Below are 17,506 nucleotides of genomic sequence, written 5' to 3' on the forward strand. Positions count from 1 at the left end.
ATGTTATTTTCCGGCTACGAGACAAAATTCACGCGCGTTTTCCCATAGGAATACACAGGGAGACTGGAAAAGTAGACTGCATGCTGTCTGCTTCAATTTGCAACCAGAAGTCCCTTAGACACTAGCGCCAGCTGAGCCTTTAGCGTTTATTATAATAACTCTATGTATGGAACGATCGGTCGGATGTAGACCGATCTCACTAAGCGTTCTACGCATGCGCGAATGAGACCATGTTTAAGCAGCTTGAGACCATTACAAAAAAGCAGGGTACAGACGCGGAACTTGTCGTACTACTCCAGGATGCCGTTAAAAGTATTAACCAAGTCACCTGTTCCCAGCAGGAAAAACTTGTCGACCTGGAAGACAGGAGCTGTAGGGACAACATTATTGTATTTGGCATTCCGGAACAAGAACAAGAAAGAAAACCGATGAAATAATTAGGAAAAAGGTGATACAGGATTTATTTCGGGGTCGCCTGGGCGTTGATGTACAGTCGGTAGAACATATACATAGGCTTGGTGCAAAAAAACGGAAAAAACTAGGCCAGTTATCATGAAGGTTTATGATTACAATGAAAAGAGCGACGTGTTTAGAAATTGTATGAAACTCAAGGGCACGAAAATATAAGTGTCAAATGACTACTCACAGGTGACGTTGCGCAAACGGAAACTGCTCTGGAACAGTGCAATGGCAGAAAAAGAACAGGGTGCTAAAGTAAAACTTGTTCATGATAAGCTTCGGGTCAATGATGACACGTACGCGTGGGACGATGAAAAAAAAATGCCGTGTAAGAATAGGTGATTATCCGGACTCCGAAACTGCGTCTATGTGACAGCGTGAAAACATTCTGACGTCATCTATTTTCCCTGATAGCTACCTGGTAACTAGCGATCAAAAGCGAGGTCGTGATAAAGAAAAATGTAATGGTAAACGAAGTGTTGTTTCTGAAAGGGTTTTTCCTGAAAAAGGCACATAACTGCGTTGTTAGTGAACTGTCGCAGCGTAAAAAATAAGATTGAAGAGTTAAACGGCTTAATTTAAGTATTTCATCCTGACCTTATTTTTGGTACAGAATCATGGTTAGATGAAACAATACTGAATGCTGAACTTTTCCCCCCGGAATTCGACGTATACAGAAGGGACAGAAATGGACACGGGGGTGGGGTGTTCCTCTTAGTTAGCAAGTCTCTAAACAGCGTGATGATTGATGTGGGAACAGAACAGCTTGAAACGATGTGGTGCCGGATACGAACCCCTAATAAAGGAAATATGGCTATTGGGGTCTTCTACCGTCCCCCTGGAACCGGTGTCGCGACCCTTCAGGCTTTGAACGATGTTGTTTCTGTCTTACCTGATGAGCAGATATTTCTTGCTGGAGATTTTAATCTCCCAGAGCTAAAATGGCATGGTGATTACACCACTGTGACAAGTGGGGCTGTTTATGCTGAATTTGATGATATTTTGACAACTTATGGTTTCGAGCAAGTTGTCCAGGTCCCAACTAGAGGCGAAAATATACTGGATCTACTGTTGTGTAATAGTGAAATAGTTCATGATGTAGCCGTCATTCCAGGAATTAGCGACCACAAGATAGTCACTGCCAGCTTGACGTTCCCTGAGCTTTTCCGTGCCCAGGACAATGACAGAAAAGTTTTTATGTATGATAAAGGTAATTTTGAAGCTACAGAGAAGGGGCTGACTGAATCTTTCGAAGATTTCGAGCTTTTTCCTCTAGAAAACAATGTAGATGCTGCATGGGAATTTTTCAAAAATCGTTTGTTGGAATTAATAGGAAAATACGTTCCCGTAAAAACAATACGTGCAAAAGCAACGAATGATAAGCCCTGTATGACAGCTGCAGTCAAAGAGGTGATAAAAAAGCGCAGACGTGGGTATAAAAATTATAAATTACATCCATGCATATCGGCAGCCGCAGAGCTAGAGAAACTGAATGTAACCTATAAGGAAGCTATTACCACTGCAAAACGCGAGTATTTTGATAAACTTTCCGATGGCATGCGACTTAGTAGCAAGGAATTTTGAAAATACCTCAGAAAGACGCGTAAGGAGAACATTGGAATTCCAAATATATTATACCTCGGGGAAGTAATTGAAGAAAGTTACAAAAAATCAAGCTGTTTTAATACATACTTCCAGTCTATTTTTGCCTCCAGCGTCAGAACTCATTCTTACCCCCCTCTCAATGAACAAATTGTGAATCAAATGCCCCCGGTCGTCATCAGTGTAGAAGGGATAAAAAAGTGCTTAGATGAGCTCGATATTAAAAAGGCTGTAGGTCCCGATGGCTTGTCACCGAGAGTTTTAAAACTACGCTCATTTGTTGTGTCTCGTTACTTAGAGATTATTTTTTGTAAATCGCTAGAACAAAGTGTACTCCCAGGTCAATGGAAGATGACGTGTGTTATGCCAATCCATAAGCACGGATCAAAACACAATGTAGAGAATTATCGCTCCATATCACTGAGCTGCATATGTTGCAGGGTTGGGCAGTATCGCGATACAAATGTATCGCAATAGTATTTCAGAAATACATTTCGTATCTGTATTTCTGTATCGCGATACATTTTTTTCACCAGTATCTGTATTCCTGTATCAAAATACATTTTGAATGCTCCTTTGTATTGCAATACAATCAGGGTGAAATGTATTTCGTTACATTTCTTGAAAAATACTCTCCCCCCCCCCCCCAAAAAAAAAAAAAAATCTAACGCATTTTATTTTTTTTTTTTGGGGGGGGGGGGGGGCACCAGGGCCAAGGAGGTGCTAAGGAATTGTTACCATGCCTGACCAAGGTTCCTTCAAATTCTCCAAACTATTTTCCTATGCGTCCTCTTTTCCCTTCTGAGAAGTTTTGCGTAGTCGGGGACTCGAACTACGTGGCGTGCCAGGAGGGAAGTGAGAGCATCTTCTGCCGCAGGTCCTTAGGTAGGAATTTCTTGAGTTATTATTTGCTGACATCCAATGCCCGCTGCTAACTGTCTCTCTTGCCTTAGCGTACGCAGTACACCCGGCCGGCAAAGCTGAGTCACAGTCCGTTGCAGCAAAAGCCGGGCGGTGGTTGACTTGAAACAGTAGGATGACTCACGCAGTGAAGTTCAACACATATTCGAATGCGTCTGCGGCTGCGCTCGTAATATTGCACTGCTCAAGGCTACGTCATCAGCCGACCTGAAAGTAACCCGCTGCTCTGGTGATCCGAAACCCAGGAAGGAAGTCAGACGTGGCCTCACTGTGCCGACCCAGACTTCGTACACCTGCGACTCGTCTCGAGCTCGCTGTTTCTCGGAGAGCTCGCACTTGTGCCGTCAATATCAGGTCGCAGTCCGCGAGGTCTCTATTTGGAGTATGCAAGTCAGAACTTTTGGAGTGCAATCCATGCGTCGGTGGCAGGGGGTCGACAGGAAAGACTTTTACAACAGGGATGCCACCATATCATTTTTTAACCGTAAGAGAAGATAAGACAGGTGTTCCAGGTTGCTTGGGGTAGTCCACTATTCTTGAAAAATCCAAATGACACTGCCTGCTCGATCTTCAACGAGGTAACCTACGACTAAAGTACGTATTGTCCTTTCATAGAGCAGCGTGCTAAAGTTTCATGTTCCTGGTTACACCTAGAGATAAAGAATGCCAGTTTATTCCAACGTGACGTCATGTGATAAATGCTGACAAGAGCTTCCTTATTGAACAGGGGCGTGGTGATTTTGGATTACATATAATTTATTTAAAAATCGAAGTCTTTTCGCACCCCTCATCAGACAGACAGGATGTCAGGGAAGGGACCGCAGTCGGTCCTTGATGGAACGTTTTTTCAAGCCCATTGAAGACTCCTCGTCGTCCGAAATCACTACCTTCAAGGCAAAGTGCCAAGCCTACGGTAAAATAATTTCAGATAAAAAAAAACTTCAACCTCCAACTTCAAGGTTCATCTCATTTGGCGTCTCAAAATAATTTAAAAAAATGTATTGCGGTATCAGTATTTCTGTATTTGTATTACTGCCCTTCCTAAAATGTATTCCTGTATTTGTATTTCCAAATACTTTTTGCCTCTATTTAAAATGTATTTCCGATACGTATCGCGATACACTTTTACAGATATATCTCAGTATCAGTATTTTAGCTACTATTTTAAGGTATCGCTGTATTTGTATTTCCAAATACATTTTTGAGTATTTCTGCCCAACCCTGATATGTTGCAAAATTTTAGAGCATATTGTTTATAGTAATGTTGTAAGGCATTTCAATACAAATAGATCTTTCTCTTCTACTCAACATGGTTTCAGAAAGGGCCTCTTATGCGCCACACAGCTCGTAGAACTTTATCATGACTTGATTTCAACCAGACTTGTACTTAATCCGTTACAAGTAACGAAATTACTTGTAATCCCTTACATTTATCGGTAATTTAGTAGCGGAATTATTGCATATTTTCTAGAGTAATTTTAAAGTAATTTCCTTACATTTTTTACGTAACGGATTCTTTGTAATCCGTTACATTTTTTTCAGGACCAGCACCCCCCCCCCCCCCCCCCCCGTCCCCCTTCTAAAGAAAGGTCGTTTTCATTTTGGTGAAGTTGAGCGCAGTGACACTGCCACGCGTATTGACCAGCGCAAAGGGAGGCTTGGCATTATTCAGTTCCGCAAAACCTTTTTTGCAACACCAAGCCCCTGAAGCTATTTTTTTAGACCCTAACAACAATGTCAAAATATCCCAATAAACATTTCTACAAAAAAAAAGGGAGGGGGGGGGGGGGGGAAGGAGCAAATTATATTCGATTTTTTTTTCTTTTTTTGTGTCTTCGTTTTTTGTTTTGTTTTTTGCGATCGAAGGCGGGGAGAGGAAGACACCAAGTGATTGTACGCCTGTTCGAGAAGCTCAAGGTGGTAAGTGCACAAACAAGAATTAACAATGTCCTTCTCGGTTATAATGACTAGGACCATTGTCATAATGTCACAACACGAGACAACGCTCCGTCTACCCTAAAATCCACTAAAAGAGATCTGGCATTATTGCCACAAGCATCCTCGTTCTTCGATGCACACTTATCATCCTCTCTTAGAAAACAGGATGTATCTTTTTCGGCTTCTTTCACCTGACACTGTTTTAAAAGCTACTTACTTTTTTTGCAGTCCAACTTCTAGGGTTGGCCAACTTTATTTGTGAATTCAAACCAGGTTATTTGCATCTCAGTTACCCTTTTTGTAAGTCGTCAGCTTTTTGCGAGCACTTCGAAAATGGTAATAGACTTCCGTTTTTCTTCTTCCTGTTTTTACCCCAGCAGGACGCATCTTATCTCAAGCAGATATTTTTACAAATAAAACATAAAGGTGGCTGACGTAGACTTGAGACTGTGGTCTTGAGGAGAGAGTGAAACTCGTGAGTGCGGTCATAGCGCGGCTTACTTAGTACTCTGCCCTTCGCTGCCCGTGGCATCAGCTGACGTCTATCTGGAGAACACCGGAGTAAATTGCAGTCGGTCCGTGCTCCGTGCGTTTTTGAACGACACCACAAAGGGTACACATGGCAAACGGGCGTTTACATGTCCTTGTTCTAACCAACGTTCTAATTAATTGTTGTTATGAGTGTCCTATTGTTGTTGTTTTTTTCTCGATTACTTATATTAAAATACTGAAATTTTTTTTTTTTTTTATTCACCAACGTCTCAAGTGAGGCTCGAACTGTTCAGAACCAAAGCAAGAAGAATATCGAGCCAAACCTTATTTATTATTTGCTTATCACCTTACTGTTACCTACTCTACTAAAGCTCTCGATTATCAGGCAACGGCTGCAAGGACGAAGCTTCGCTTTATCTTCGCAGTAAATAGTACTTCCATTGTTTCGCTGAAAAAGCTCAATTCAGAGCATAAAACATTCGTGGCACAATATGGCACTCCCATCCAGTGCCTCAGCTCAAAGTGCGTTCAGCGTATCAGTGGGCATCTTCAGTAAGAAATAGCGCAAAATGTATGACGAAACTTTCGAGAGTCAGCTGTTGCTCAAAATACTCAAGGTCAATAAATAGAACAGGTGGCAACCAATAGAAACTTGAATAACCTTCTTCCCTTTGTTTCTTAATTTAGGAAAATAATGTTGAAAGTAACGCCACGAAAGTAACGGATTACTTTTGGGGGTAACGGTCACTTACTTTTATGGGAGGGTAATTGTAATTGTAATAAATTACAATTTAGCCTTCAGTAATTGTAAATGTAATTCCTTATTATTTTTCAGTAACGTGTACAAGTCTGGTTTCAACTGCTGAGGAGGGAGGAGAAACGCACGCCATCTTTCTTGATTTACGCAAGGCTTTCGATAAAGTTTCTCACCCTTTGCTGCTACACAAACTGAGCTCCCTTAGCCTTGATGAGAACATATACCGTTGGATTGAAAATTACCTTTCTGGGAGAAAGCAGTGTGTCGTCATAAACGGTGCCAGCTCAGATTTTGTTGATGTGACTTCTGGCGTGCCGCAGGGTTCAGTGCTGGGGCCCCTTTTATTTTTTGTATCTATTATTGATGTATCATCGACCATTAACTCGCCTTTAAGGCTGTTTGCGGACGATTTTGTTTTGTACAGTAGGGTAGACAATGTTGGTGATTCAGCTTTTTTGCAGTCGGACCTAGATAAAATATCGGATTGGTGCAGGATTTGCGAGTTGGGCTTAAATGGGGAAATGTGTGTGGCAAGTCGCTTTTGGGAGGAAACGTAACCCTGTTCCATCATGCTACTTTATTGATGATCATAGATTAAGTAATAACACTGATGTTAAATATTTGGGGATTACCTTGTCAAGCACCCTTTCTTTTAATGTTCATGTCACTGAAACTGCTAAGAAAGCCAGCCACACTTTAAATTTTCTTATTCGAAATTTACGCGATGCTCCACAGAAACTAAAAGAGACTGCCTATTGCTGTTTGGTAAAACCTAAACTGGAATACGCATCTGTTTTGTGGGATCCGCATCAAAAGTACCTTGCAGATAAGTTAGAAAAACTTCCAAACCGTGCGGCGAGATTTGTAACGGGAAATTATAGTAGGAACAATAGCGTAACAGAGACTAAAAATGTACTTGGTTGGAAAACTTTATTGTCAAGGCGCAAAGATTTTCAAATGAGGTTCTTGCTTGCAATTTTTAATGATATGACTGGTATTGATAAAAGCAACTACATTAAATTACCTAACTACATTTCAAATCGTGTGGATCATACCAGAAAAAATAAGGGAAATTTCTTGTAGGACAGATTATAAGTTTTCATTTTTTCCACGCACAATCGCTCAGTGGAACCTGTTACCAAAGTCTTTTTTTATTCGTGACGACGTGGGACCATTTATCTCAGGAAATGGTCTTGATTTTTAATGCTGTTTATGTTCAATGTTTATGTATTTTCTTTATTGACAGCCCAGGTTGTATATTCAAGTGTTCTGTTTTTATTTTATGAGCGTATTAATTCATGGGCTGTACCTGCTATAATGCCGAAGTTTTTCGGCGCTGCAGGTTTTTTTTTCTGTAAATAAAAAAACTCCGCCATAACTGTGGTGGACAGTCGCAGAAGACAGCAGGCAGTGCATGAGACGCAGCGTGATCGTGCGGAGCCGCAGCGGGCTTGTCTCGCGTGAAGGAACCTTACAGTTCCCAAATTGCATATCCTCAGCGGTGGCGTAACGAAAGTGGTTGGTGAGATCGAGCGTCTTTCGACGCGTTGATTGGGCACGATGCCCAGCCGAACACTGACGCAGCCCTTGTGTCCAATCAGTGTCTTCGCTCGATCTCACTGTGATGACGTCAAACGTCTAGTGAACGGGCTTTGATTATTCGGGGTGGTGCTGGTGTGACTCCCCCGCGCGCGCGGCTATGGAGAACATTTGCAGAAAATAATCGGCGCCGGGCGCTGCTCTCGTCGTTTTTATCTAATTTATATTTCGACTGCCGGTGAGTGCACAAAAGAAAAATGAATATAGTGAGCGCGTGGTAAGTAGTTTATAGAGGAGTTTATGTTTATATCTGCCGAAAGCGGTAGAGTCTTGCTGCGCCGGCCAATATATTTCACTCGGGGGCCCTGAACTCCCTTTCATGAAGGTTGACGGTGAAGATGCTTCAAAAACCTCAAGACATTTTTTTTCCTGCAGGTCTTATACATGCCACTGGCACTCGTGCTCTCCCCGAGCGCGTACCTGGTTCACCACCAGTTCAATCGCTTGTACCAGTTCCTGATCCACACGGAAGCCGTTCAGACGCTCGGGCCCCTGGAGTACGTCCTGAATACCCCGAGCCACCACCGGGTTCACCATGGTTCGTAGATTCGGGAGAGTTCGCTGGCGTATATCCCCGGGAAAAACAATCATTCAAAGGCGTGCTTTGCTCCGATCACCTTCGTCATATGCTAAAATGATCAGTGACGGTAATCATTGGTGCAACGTTCTGAGTCCTGACTTCTCATCTGCAATACTCCGCGACAACTTTTCTTGGCAATGCAGTGGAAGGTACAGGCACGCGTTTCCTCTCCCATTTTGAGGGCTGAATAAAACTGTGCGCGGGCTCTCCTCCTCTCCCCGGAAATGCCAAGAAAAGTTGTCACCGAATATAAAAGGAAAAGTTTTAGAACAGTTATTTGCTGAAATATTGACGAAACTTTACCTTTTTCTTCTTTAGGCGCGCAAAAACTGGAGAGTAAAAACAACGATATATGAGCTCGAAATATTAAAATTGCATTCAAGACTGCAAAGAGCGGAGGTTACCGAAATGGGGGCTAGGTCAAGGCTTCGAAAACAGCTCTAAGAATAAATCTATGGTCTGAGTCCCAGGCCAACCAAATATTCATCGAAGAAAAATATATTTTTATACTAATCCTTTTTTATCGGTGTTTGCTTTGTCTTGCCTATAATGCTATGAAGAGTATACCAACCCACGGTGTCGTGGCGGCGGTCTCTGTCCTTTTATTCGGTCCACCAGGCAGGGACAGGTACTGCATCGACAAGAACTACGGAGGCACGCTGATCATCTGGGACCGAATGTTCGGCACTTTCGAGGCCGAGCGGTGTCGGCCAGCCTACGGACTCACGCACCCCGTCAACACTTTCGACCCTTGGACTCTGCAGGCAAGACATTGTTGTTTTCGCAACACACGAAACAAGCTCTATGGAAAAAAAAAATATATATTTTCTGAAAACTTTCGAGAGACGATATCTTAGGAACACCTCAGCTCAACCAGCACACTCGTCCGTCCACAACGATAGTATAGTATAGTATAGGTATAGCACCCATATGAAGCACGCAGGTTCAAAGGCTTGGCCATACATATGAGATGGTTGTTCGACATCCAGTTGGTTCTTGGGCTGCTTTGGTACTTTCCGGCCAATGTAAGCGCAACATTACATTAAATCCTCTCGATTGAGCTCGCTGCTATTTTTCGTGTCGAAAATGTGTGTAGTTGTGTCAAAATAAGAAGAAATTAAGTATAGTTCTGACTTCTTATCACGAAAGTGCATGCAAAGAGAGCTCTTTATAGAGCCACTCGCTTTTGTTCATACTCCTCACAACGCTAAACAGAAGTCTCGAAAACGACGGTCTCGTGTGCAGGAGGTGCCTCTCTTTATTCAGGGTTTTTCATGAGGAAAGAGCAGTGAGCCTGACCAACTGCGAATAGATATATTTGTCGACAAAAACAAAAAAATAAAAATTCGGCAGAGACACTTCAGACCGCTTACGTGTAGGAACGCGAAAGCACTCCTACACGAGGCGCATTCCTACAAGCAGTGAGCCACGTCTTCCTTTTTTTACACGGTGCTCGGGCGGTGACATCACGCTGACGACACGTGAGCAGCGCTACATCAGCGCTTCGCTGCATGTGAGAACCGGCCTTTACTGGACAGTTTTACATCGGATACGCTAGATTATGCTTGACGCTTGACTAACGTTGTTGATACCATAATATTTATTTTCCTGGTTTATTGTAAATGACACATACACACACATATATATGACATCTTCAAGTTGTGGGGAGCCGAGGCGTTCACATATAAGTAAAAAAGCCACCGAGGTTCAAGCAAACTTGGATCATTTAATCGGACATTTCGGAGGGGGACCCTCCTTCTTCAAGCGTCACTTAAAAGTGAATAGGGTTACATGATGGCCGAGATTCTCGCTCAGAAAAGAAAGGAGTTTTTTTTTTTTTTCTTTTTGAAGTACGCGGTTAGCCAGTTAAGTTCGGAGTACGGTGCCGGGAACGTGTGTCCGGATTAGGGCCCCAAGCGTCCACACTCCTACCGGCATCCACCTCGTTCCTGTGGTACAGCTACGATCGGAGCAAAGACACTTCAATGTGGTCCCTCAATATCCGTCTGACGCCGTCAGGCGGATATTGAGGGACCACATTGAAGGACGGGGCAGACAGGCCAATGGGAGACTCGTTCCAGACGCCTTAGTTTGGAGCAGGGATAAGCAGTATTTCAAATACAAGTATTCGAAATGCGTATTTCAAATACTTTGTGTAGTTTGCATTTGTATTTAATTTACGAATTGGGTGATGTATTTGACGTGTTTATTTAAATACTGAAACGGGGGTATTTCAAATACAATTGTAATTAAATACAATTTTGCGGGCGAAAATACATCTTGTTTTTATGCATGTGGTTGTAAGATATAGTCTCCATCCTTTATTCGGCCATGGGGCTTTTTTATTTTTCTCCTCCGGCTTTATTTTAAAGGCACTGTCCAGAGCAGGAAGAAAACTACGTTCTGCACCGAAAGCAGTGTCTCTCAATTAAGCACAAGCGTCTTGTGACTTTGTGATTACGGTGCTAGTCCAGGGCAAGAATAGTGACGAAATCGACGTTCACAGGCAGACTGGCTAAATAAGTGCCTGTGACAACTTGTGATGCTTTCCAGCCTGATGTCCATCCATATTTTTGCCTGCAACATTCTAAATGCGCGGGTCGTCCAGATTTTCGTAACCGGTGCGAGTCGCAACAATAAAAAATTCTCTAGCTAGTGCTGCGCGTCTTGGTCGTCTCGGTTCTCTGTTGGTCTATACCAAAATGTAATCGCCAAAAAAAGCTGCTTGAAGCTCTGTACTTTTTTCCCCTATTACGTCCAAGCTGATTAAATTTTTTTTCTGACTATATTTCTATTACGTTACTAGAGCCTGGCACACTAACTCCGGAGTGTGTGATGCAAAATTGAAATGAGATACCCAGAAATCCGTTGCAGGTGCCCGGAAGTCGCTGAGGCAAATTTTGTGGAATGTATTTGGAAAAGTATTTGGAGGAGACCAAATACATTTAGTTGTATTTGTATCTTCTACTTAAATGCTTTTTTTGGAAATGTAATTAAATTTGTAATTAAATACATTTTTGACGAAGTATTTTGTACTTGTATTTCGATACATATTTGCATGTATTTTGCCCATCCCTGGTTTGGAGTATAAAGGAAGATTTAAGGGTATTTGTTACAACTTCTTTTTCTTCTTCTTCAGATGCATCAGCTGCAGCACATTTGGAACCAAGTTTGGAAGCTAGAGGGTATCGGAAATAAGCTTTCAGCAATCTTCAAGGGCCCCGGATGGGAGCCAGGAAAACCCCGTCTAGGAGATCCCAACGACATCCCAGATGTGCGTGATATCAAACACCCGGGCAAGATTAACATTTTATAGGTCCTCGCTACTGCTTGCGGTTACTCGTTTTTGTGGGACACGCAGAGTCCCAGTCGCGAGTTTAGAACAGAAATATACAGAATGAGGATACCAGGAAGCAAAAGTTGATAGATGCCGACCAACCAGACGTGTAGGTACACATCACTCGACTTGTATGCGTAGTAGGGCCCACGCTGCAAATCAGACACTTGATGCGTGACTGCAGGTGCAATGTGTTCCGTCACTTGTTGATATTACACGAGCATTAGTGCTTTGTGGTGCGACTAAATAAGCTGCGCTTCAGAGTAAGGACACTTGGCCATATTGTGTCTTAAAATCACGGTTGCCAGTTATCTGAAGCTTTATGTGAAATCACAGGAAACGCTTTTCCGTTCTCAACAAATGTTTAAACAGTTCGCGACAGAGCAAATCAATGTTACATGGCATTCCTAACACCGAATCTAATGCTGAGGAAGTCGCACTTTTGAATCATGACGATCGGTAGTTGCATCTGCTGTGCATACGAGCGAAAATGGCAGCTCCCGCAACAATGACGGGGAACGCAGTGCCGATACTCTAAGCGCAGCTAATTTAGTTTAAGGATTAGTGGGTAGACTTAAAACCCCGTTTTCACCTCAAGAACTGTAGAAAATAAAGTCCGGCACCTCGCGGAGCATTACTAATTTCCCCTTTCTGTAAAGAATTGAGATACATGTAGGTGAATTTGAGATGAGATTAATGCTATTTCATCAAAACGCGCTCTGGTCTGAAACGCCAAAGGCGTCGCTTTTTCCTTCGATAACCAAATATCGTAAGAACTACTTCGCGCCGCGTACGAACAATACGCAAAACTTGCTTTTTTCTTGAGGTGAAAACGGGTATAGTGCTGTAGACGTTTCTTAGTTCAGCTTCGATACCTTATAGGAGAAATATGTAATTGCATGCATGTTAAGCGCGTCCGTTCTCGAACGATTCATTTGGCATAAATTATTTCATTGCTGCACCCCGTCGTTCTCTTTTTAGTTATAAAGAACTCGATCTGCTTCGAAACCTTCATTACGGACTTCGTATGAGCAGAAGATTGGTTGATACCACGTCTTTACTACCACATCTTAACGTAGGTCAGTTGGTCAAAGCGAAGCGTGTTGCATGTTTACTACATCACTTCTCTCAGAAACAAAAATAAATGAAAATATGCTTGTTCGCAAATACTTTCTATTTTCATGCTTAATTTATCAGCCTTTTTGTAGTCCTAAACAACGTTTCTCAGAAGTCGTGTCCGATATTTCCAACCTTTAACTTGCAGCTTTCTGAATATCCCAACTTGCTTATGGAAAGAAACTTGTCTACTGGCAGTTGCCAGCGTCATACTTGGCGCTGCATCGATTGCACGCGGCGTTTGAAACAAAACTTGAGGGTGCTATCACCTTATTCCTGCTGCGTCCGGCCATTTTTGCTGACTGCATGCACGCTTTCTCCACCCTGGACGTTTCTTTGGGATAGTTTAAACCCTTCGATTCCTTCTCGGCGAGTGCGGTGGTTCGTGTATACCTCACATGTGGTCTCGAAGGTTAGTGCCTCCTTTTCGAGCAACGCTGCTTGAATCGTAGGATTCTTGAGCCCCGCGACGAATTTGTCACGCAACGTATCGACTAGGAAGTTCCCGAACTCAGATTTAGAAGCCAGGTGTCGTCGTAGTTCGGCGGCTAACGTGGAAATAAACTCTGCTTCCATTTGCTAACGACTGTCCAACCTGAACCTTTCCGCTATTTCTTGGGGTCCTGGAGCGTAGTGTTCTTTTAGAACTTCTATGCGCCGAGAAACCCATAACAAGAAGAGGAGACGAGAGGGGACGTCAGAACGTCGCGCTTTGATTGGTAGGATTAGTGGGTAGACCTTAAGCTACGCTGCCTTTGTCTCCACTGAACTCGCCGAACGCGTTCGGAACTAGGGCTGGGCACCTGATCGATTAACCTACCGATTAAGCGAATAATAGCTTAGTCGCGATTAACTTTTTAACCGGTTAAGTTTTGACAAGGAAAAACAAAGTTAAAATGTAACGCTTTCACCACTCATACGTGGACGAATACACCCGTATGAAGGCAGACTTTAGGTGAAATATTGGCCTAAAGTAAACTGTAGGCCCAATATATGTAACTCCAGACAAGTGGAGAATGTGATATTACGTGTCCCATGCAGTCACACCGAGTCCATGAAAGTGTCCGTTTAGTGCAGCAGATACTATTGTGAACAATCGAAGGAGTTCCCTGTTGCCGGAGAATATCAACGAACCTCTCCTGTCTGATGCAGCTGAAGTAATAATTTGTGAATGGGTGTCTTTTGACCGTTCTCAACGACGCATTTTGCCGTTTGTCACATATTCAGGAAAGGCAAAAAGGTAATTTTGACTTTTTAGACTATTATGCATGGGAATGAGCGATACCGATTAATCAATTATTTAGTCGATTAAAGGGTGGCGATTGATCGGGTTAAAAATTTTAATCGACGCCCAGATAGTTAGAGCGGGCAACGCCGGTGTCCGGCGTTTGGCTCTGGCATTCGAACGCGTTCGGCGAGGGCCGTAGAGACAATTAAGACAACTAGCTTTAGCTTTTTGCGACTCTGAGGGGACTACCTCAGGCGGGGAACGAGGAGTCGGGGCTGTGGCTCGCTGATCGCATAGCCCCGAGAAAACAGCCCTAAAATGGGATTACTGAAGTAGAACTATTAGGCACAGTGAACATACAGGTAGCTGCTCAACAGTTCAATTGGCATCTTCGGGCTCCCTAAACCAACTCTGAGAGCGAGAAGGCCCTCTAACAGAGAGGGAGAGATAGGAGCCTTCGCCGGGGTTCGAATCTTCACGCGGTGTTCGAGGGGCGGGGGCGGCTGATGCAATTGTCCTGTGCTATTTCATCGAGGTGCAGATGATGCAACCTGTAGCCGCTCTTGCCATGCACCGGTGCCTGACGCATGCAAGGTGTCGACGCCCTTGCCGCTCGAACTGAAACACAACACCGACGGACATATACACACAAGCGGGCACGCCGGTGTTTCTCCTTGCGGGGGCTGGCAGTCCAAGCTCGTCTGGTGAATTTCGGAAGACGTTCTTTTTGTTTTTAGAGCGCTCAGCGAAGGCCACTACCCGCCTGACGTCTCGAGGGTTCTGCGCTCCGGGTAGAGTACGGTGTTAACTTCTCGGGCGGTCTTCCCTGCAGCGTTCCCAGAAACACAAAACGGTCTGCCTAATAATCATTCGAACCACAGCTCGGCGTTTTGGCGTCCCAGCGCGCTCTCATCACCTCCTCTCCGCCAGTTTCTCGGTGCATCTATTCTCGAACGACTTGTCCTCCGAGTCTGGTGGCAACAGCAGGTCATTCAGGGTGTTGTACGGGTGCCTCCCGAGGGTGGTGATGAAGGTGGTCTTCTCGACGCCTTTGCCTTTGATTTTCGTCACTTTCCAGTAATTCTCGAATCGCTCAACATATACCAGTCCCTCATCACCCCCCCTCCCCTTTTCCCCCTACTATGTAAGAGTCCAACACCTAAAATTTTGACATTACGTCGAGGCTTCAGCGCCCTGCCGTTCCTTCACTGACGGTGATAGGTGACTGCCCCAATCCTCGTTGCCAGATGCGGTGACAAGACACGCTGGTCACTGCCAAGAAATGGAATAATTTTTATTCTCCGATTGTTTTTAGCTCTAGAGTCTATTTGCTCAACCCGTCTTGTCGTGGCAGCTTAGCGCAGACTTCTTTGTGAATAATAGACGGCTGCTCCCGTATTTGTGTACATGATGACTCGATTGATTATTCGGAAATTCGGAAACAACAAGCAGCTGGGGCTGCTTGTTTTTTTGCACGTGAAAATGTTGCAACTGGTTACTCTCACGCTCTGTTTCCGAACGCGTTAACCGGTTTGCCTTTTTTCTTCGTACGTGCCCTGGCAAAGTGTCCAATATTTTTACACCAGTCGCATCTTGCTTTACGATATGGCAACTCGGATATGCTGTACATGAAGCAGCTCTTGATCTGCCACGCTCTGGCGACATTACTTTTGTTTTATCATGTTGTCAACGCTTTGCAGGTGTCCAGGCCTGTCGAGCCGTACGCTTCGAAAACCAGCGCGCTGTGTAAATTCTACGTTTGCGCGCATTTTACCTTGCTCATCCTCGGATACGTTAGGCTGAACCATCTTAAAGGGGTAAGTGCACCTTTAATGTGGTTTCACTTGTCTCGCATGCACGTTATTGAGTTAAGATTGTCAAAAATATTACTCCTCTTGCGACGACATTTTTACATGAAAAGCTCGAACATACTGCTGTATTCAGTAATTTTAAAAGACGAGCACATAATCAACATCATGCTATGGTTGCAGGTACGACAGAAGCGACGATTGTGACGTCGCTGCTCACAATGTGGAAGCCCTCAGAAAAAGATGTATTTACGCTCCACCGACGTTTTATGGCAATGTGCGCTTGGGGTGGCAATGTTTACTAGGTTAATGAAGTAATGATAATTTTTTTCTGATCTTAAGACGTTTTATTTGTCTAAGCATGTCCTTATAAACGTCCTAGAATGGCAAGCCAAGAGTGATTACACAGGAGATCAGCTGTCCATATAAATCCGATAAAAATTATACTCCCAACAAATTGTGACCTTCAAGAAGCTCAAGCAACCTAAAAGTATTAGACAATAAGACAATCAGCAGTACCACTTAAGACTAGTCATCTGTGGAGTTCGCAGTATAGGAAGGTAATAGGAAAGTCTCTATGGTTGCCCGTAAGTAATCAGTCTGTAGGAATGGTGTACCGAAGAATGAGAACATTTGCGGATGTTAGGAGTTCCCTAACATGTCAAAACACGTTCTTGTAGACGTCCTAGTCCCAGTTGAAGCGGAAACACGACTAACTACAGCAAAAATCAACTGCCAAAAAAAAAACTGCCCATAGGATTTCCGTAGAGGTTATAGAACGGAGATAGTATTTCTAGCGTCCACATAGACTTTTGTATGGGAGGCTGCAGAAAAGTATGCTCAACAGTTTATTTGTCGCGGCTGACCTTTTTATGACGGCCACGGACGACAACATTGTCTGAAGGTGGGTTCCTGTTACGTAGGATGGAGCGTACCGTGTCAAATGCCGGGTTGTAGGCTTAACCGGTGCCGTTTTTAAAGGGATGCTACAACGAAATTTCGGCGCTCATTTTTTGGTCTATATGTGTTCAAAGGAGCAGCATCACATCGAACACACCAGTATCTTGTTAAAAAAGTCACGAAAAGGAACTTTAAAACGAATTAAACGATTAGCAAAGAGCACCTGGTGGATGTCGCTAACGCCTCGCTTGTAATGCCCGTCTAGGAACCTTGACAGCTAGTGACGGAGGTTGTCTCGCCTCCGGCCACGACGAGAGAAGAGGGGCAGCAGGAACTCCCCTCTTCCCGGGAATGCTTTTTGTGTGTCGTAGAAGTCGCTATTGTCCCCCTACAAGATTACAGAAGATGAACCCGTCACTCAAAATTCGTACAAAAGCAGCCGTTTGGTGGCTGGAACGACTAGGCCATACTCGTCTTGAGACGACCTACGTCACGATTGCATTGGATGTCACGTGGTCTCCGCTGGGCCTTCTCCGAGCACTTGCCAGAGTGGGCCGTTTATAACGAAAAATACAGCCACCAGGCTCAAAATACAAACGTGCGATTGTCATTTACGGATATTGTGGATCATATTTAACCTATTTTTAAACACGACGGGAATATTTCAAATTTCGTTGAAGTATCCCTTTAAGGCTGCCATTCTCTCCAAAACACGAATCTATTCCCTCTTTCGTTTCTCTTCTTTTCTGCAGGCTTAAATGGCATACTA

General features: G+C 43.7%; 1 protein-coding gene across 1 annotated transcript in view; it reads left to right on the top strand.

Moving 5' to 3' along the window:
- Positions 1-17,506, top strand: part of LOC8037283 (alkylglycerol monooxygenase) — a 57,742-nt gene that overhangs the window by 30,650 nt on the left and 9,586 nt on the right. The window contains exons 5-8 of the mRNA XM_029966615.4: positions 8,144-8,306; positions 8,967-9,112; positions 11,488-11,622; positions 15,730-15,846. Coding sequence (XP_029822475.2) covers positions 8,144-8,306; positions 8,967-9,112; positions 11,488-11,622; positions 15,730-15,846 — 561 coding nt within the window. The remainder of the gene's footprint in view (positions 1-8,143; positions 8,307-8,966; positions 9,113-11,487; positions 11,623-15,729; positions 15,847-17,506) is intronic.

The sequence above is a fragment of the Ixodes scapularis genome, unplaced genomic scaffold, assembly GCF_016920785.2.
Source record: "Ixodes scapularis isolate PalLabHiFi unplaced genomic scaffold, ASM1692078v2 PGA_scaffold0__279_contigs__length_252992795, whole genome shotgun sequence".
NCBI classification, from domain to species: Eukaryota; Metazoa; Arthropoda; class Arachnida; order Ixodida; family Ixodidae; genus Ixodes; species Ixodes scapularis.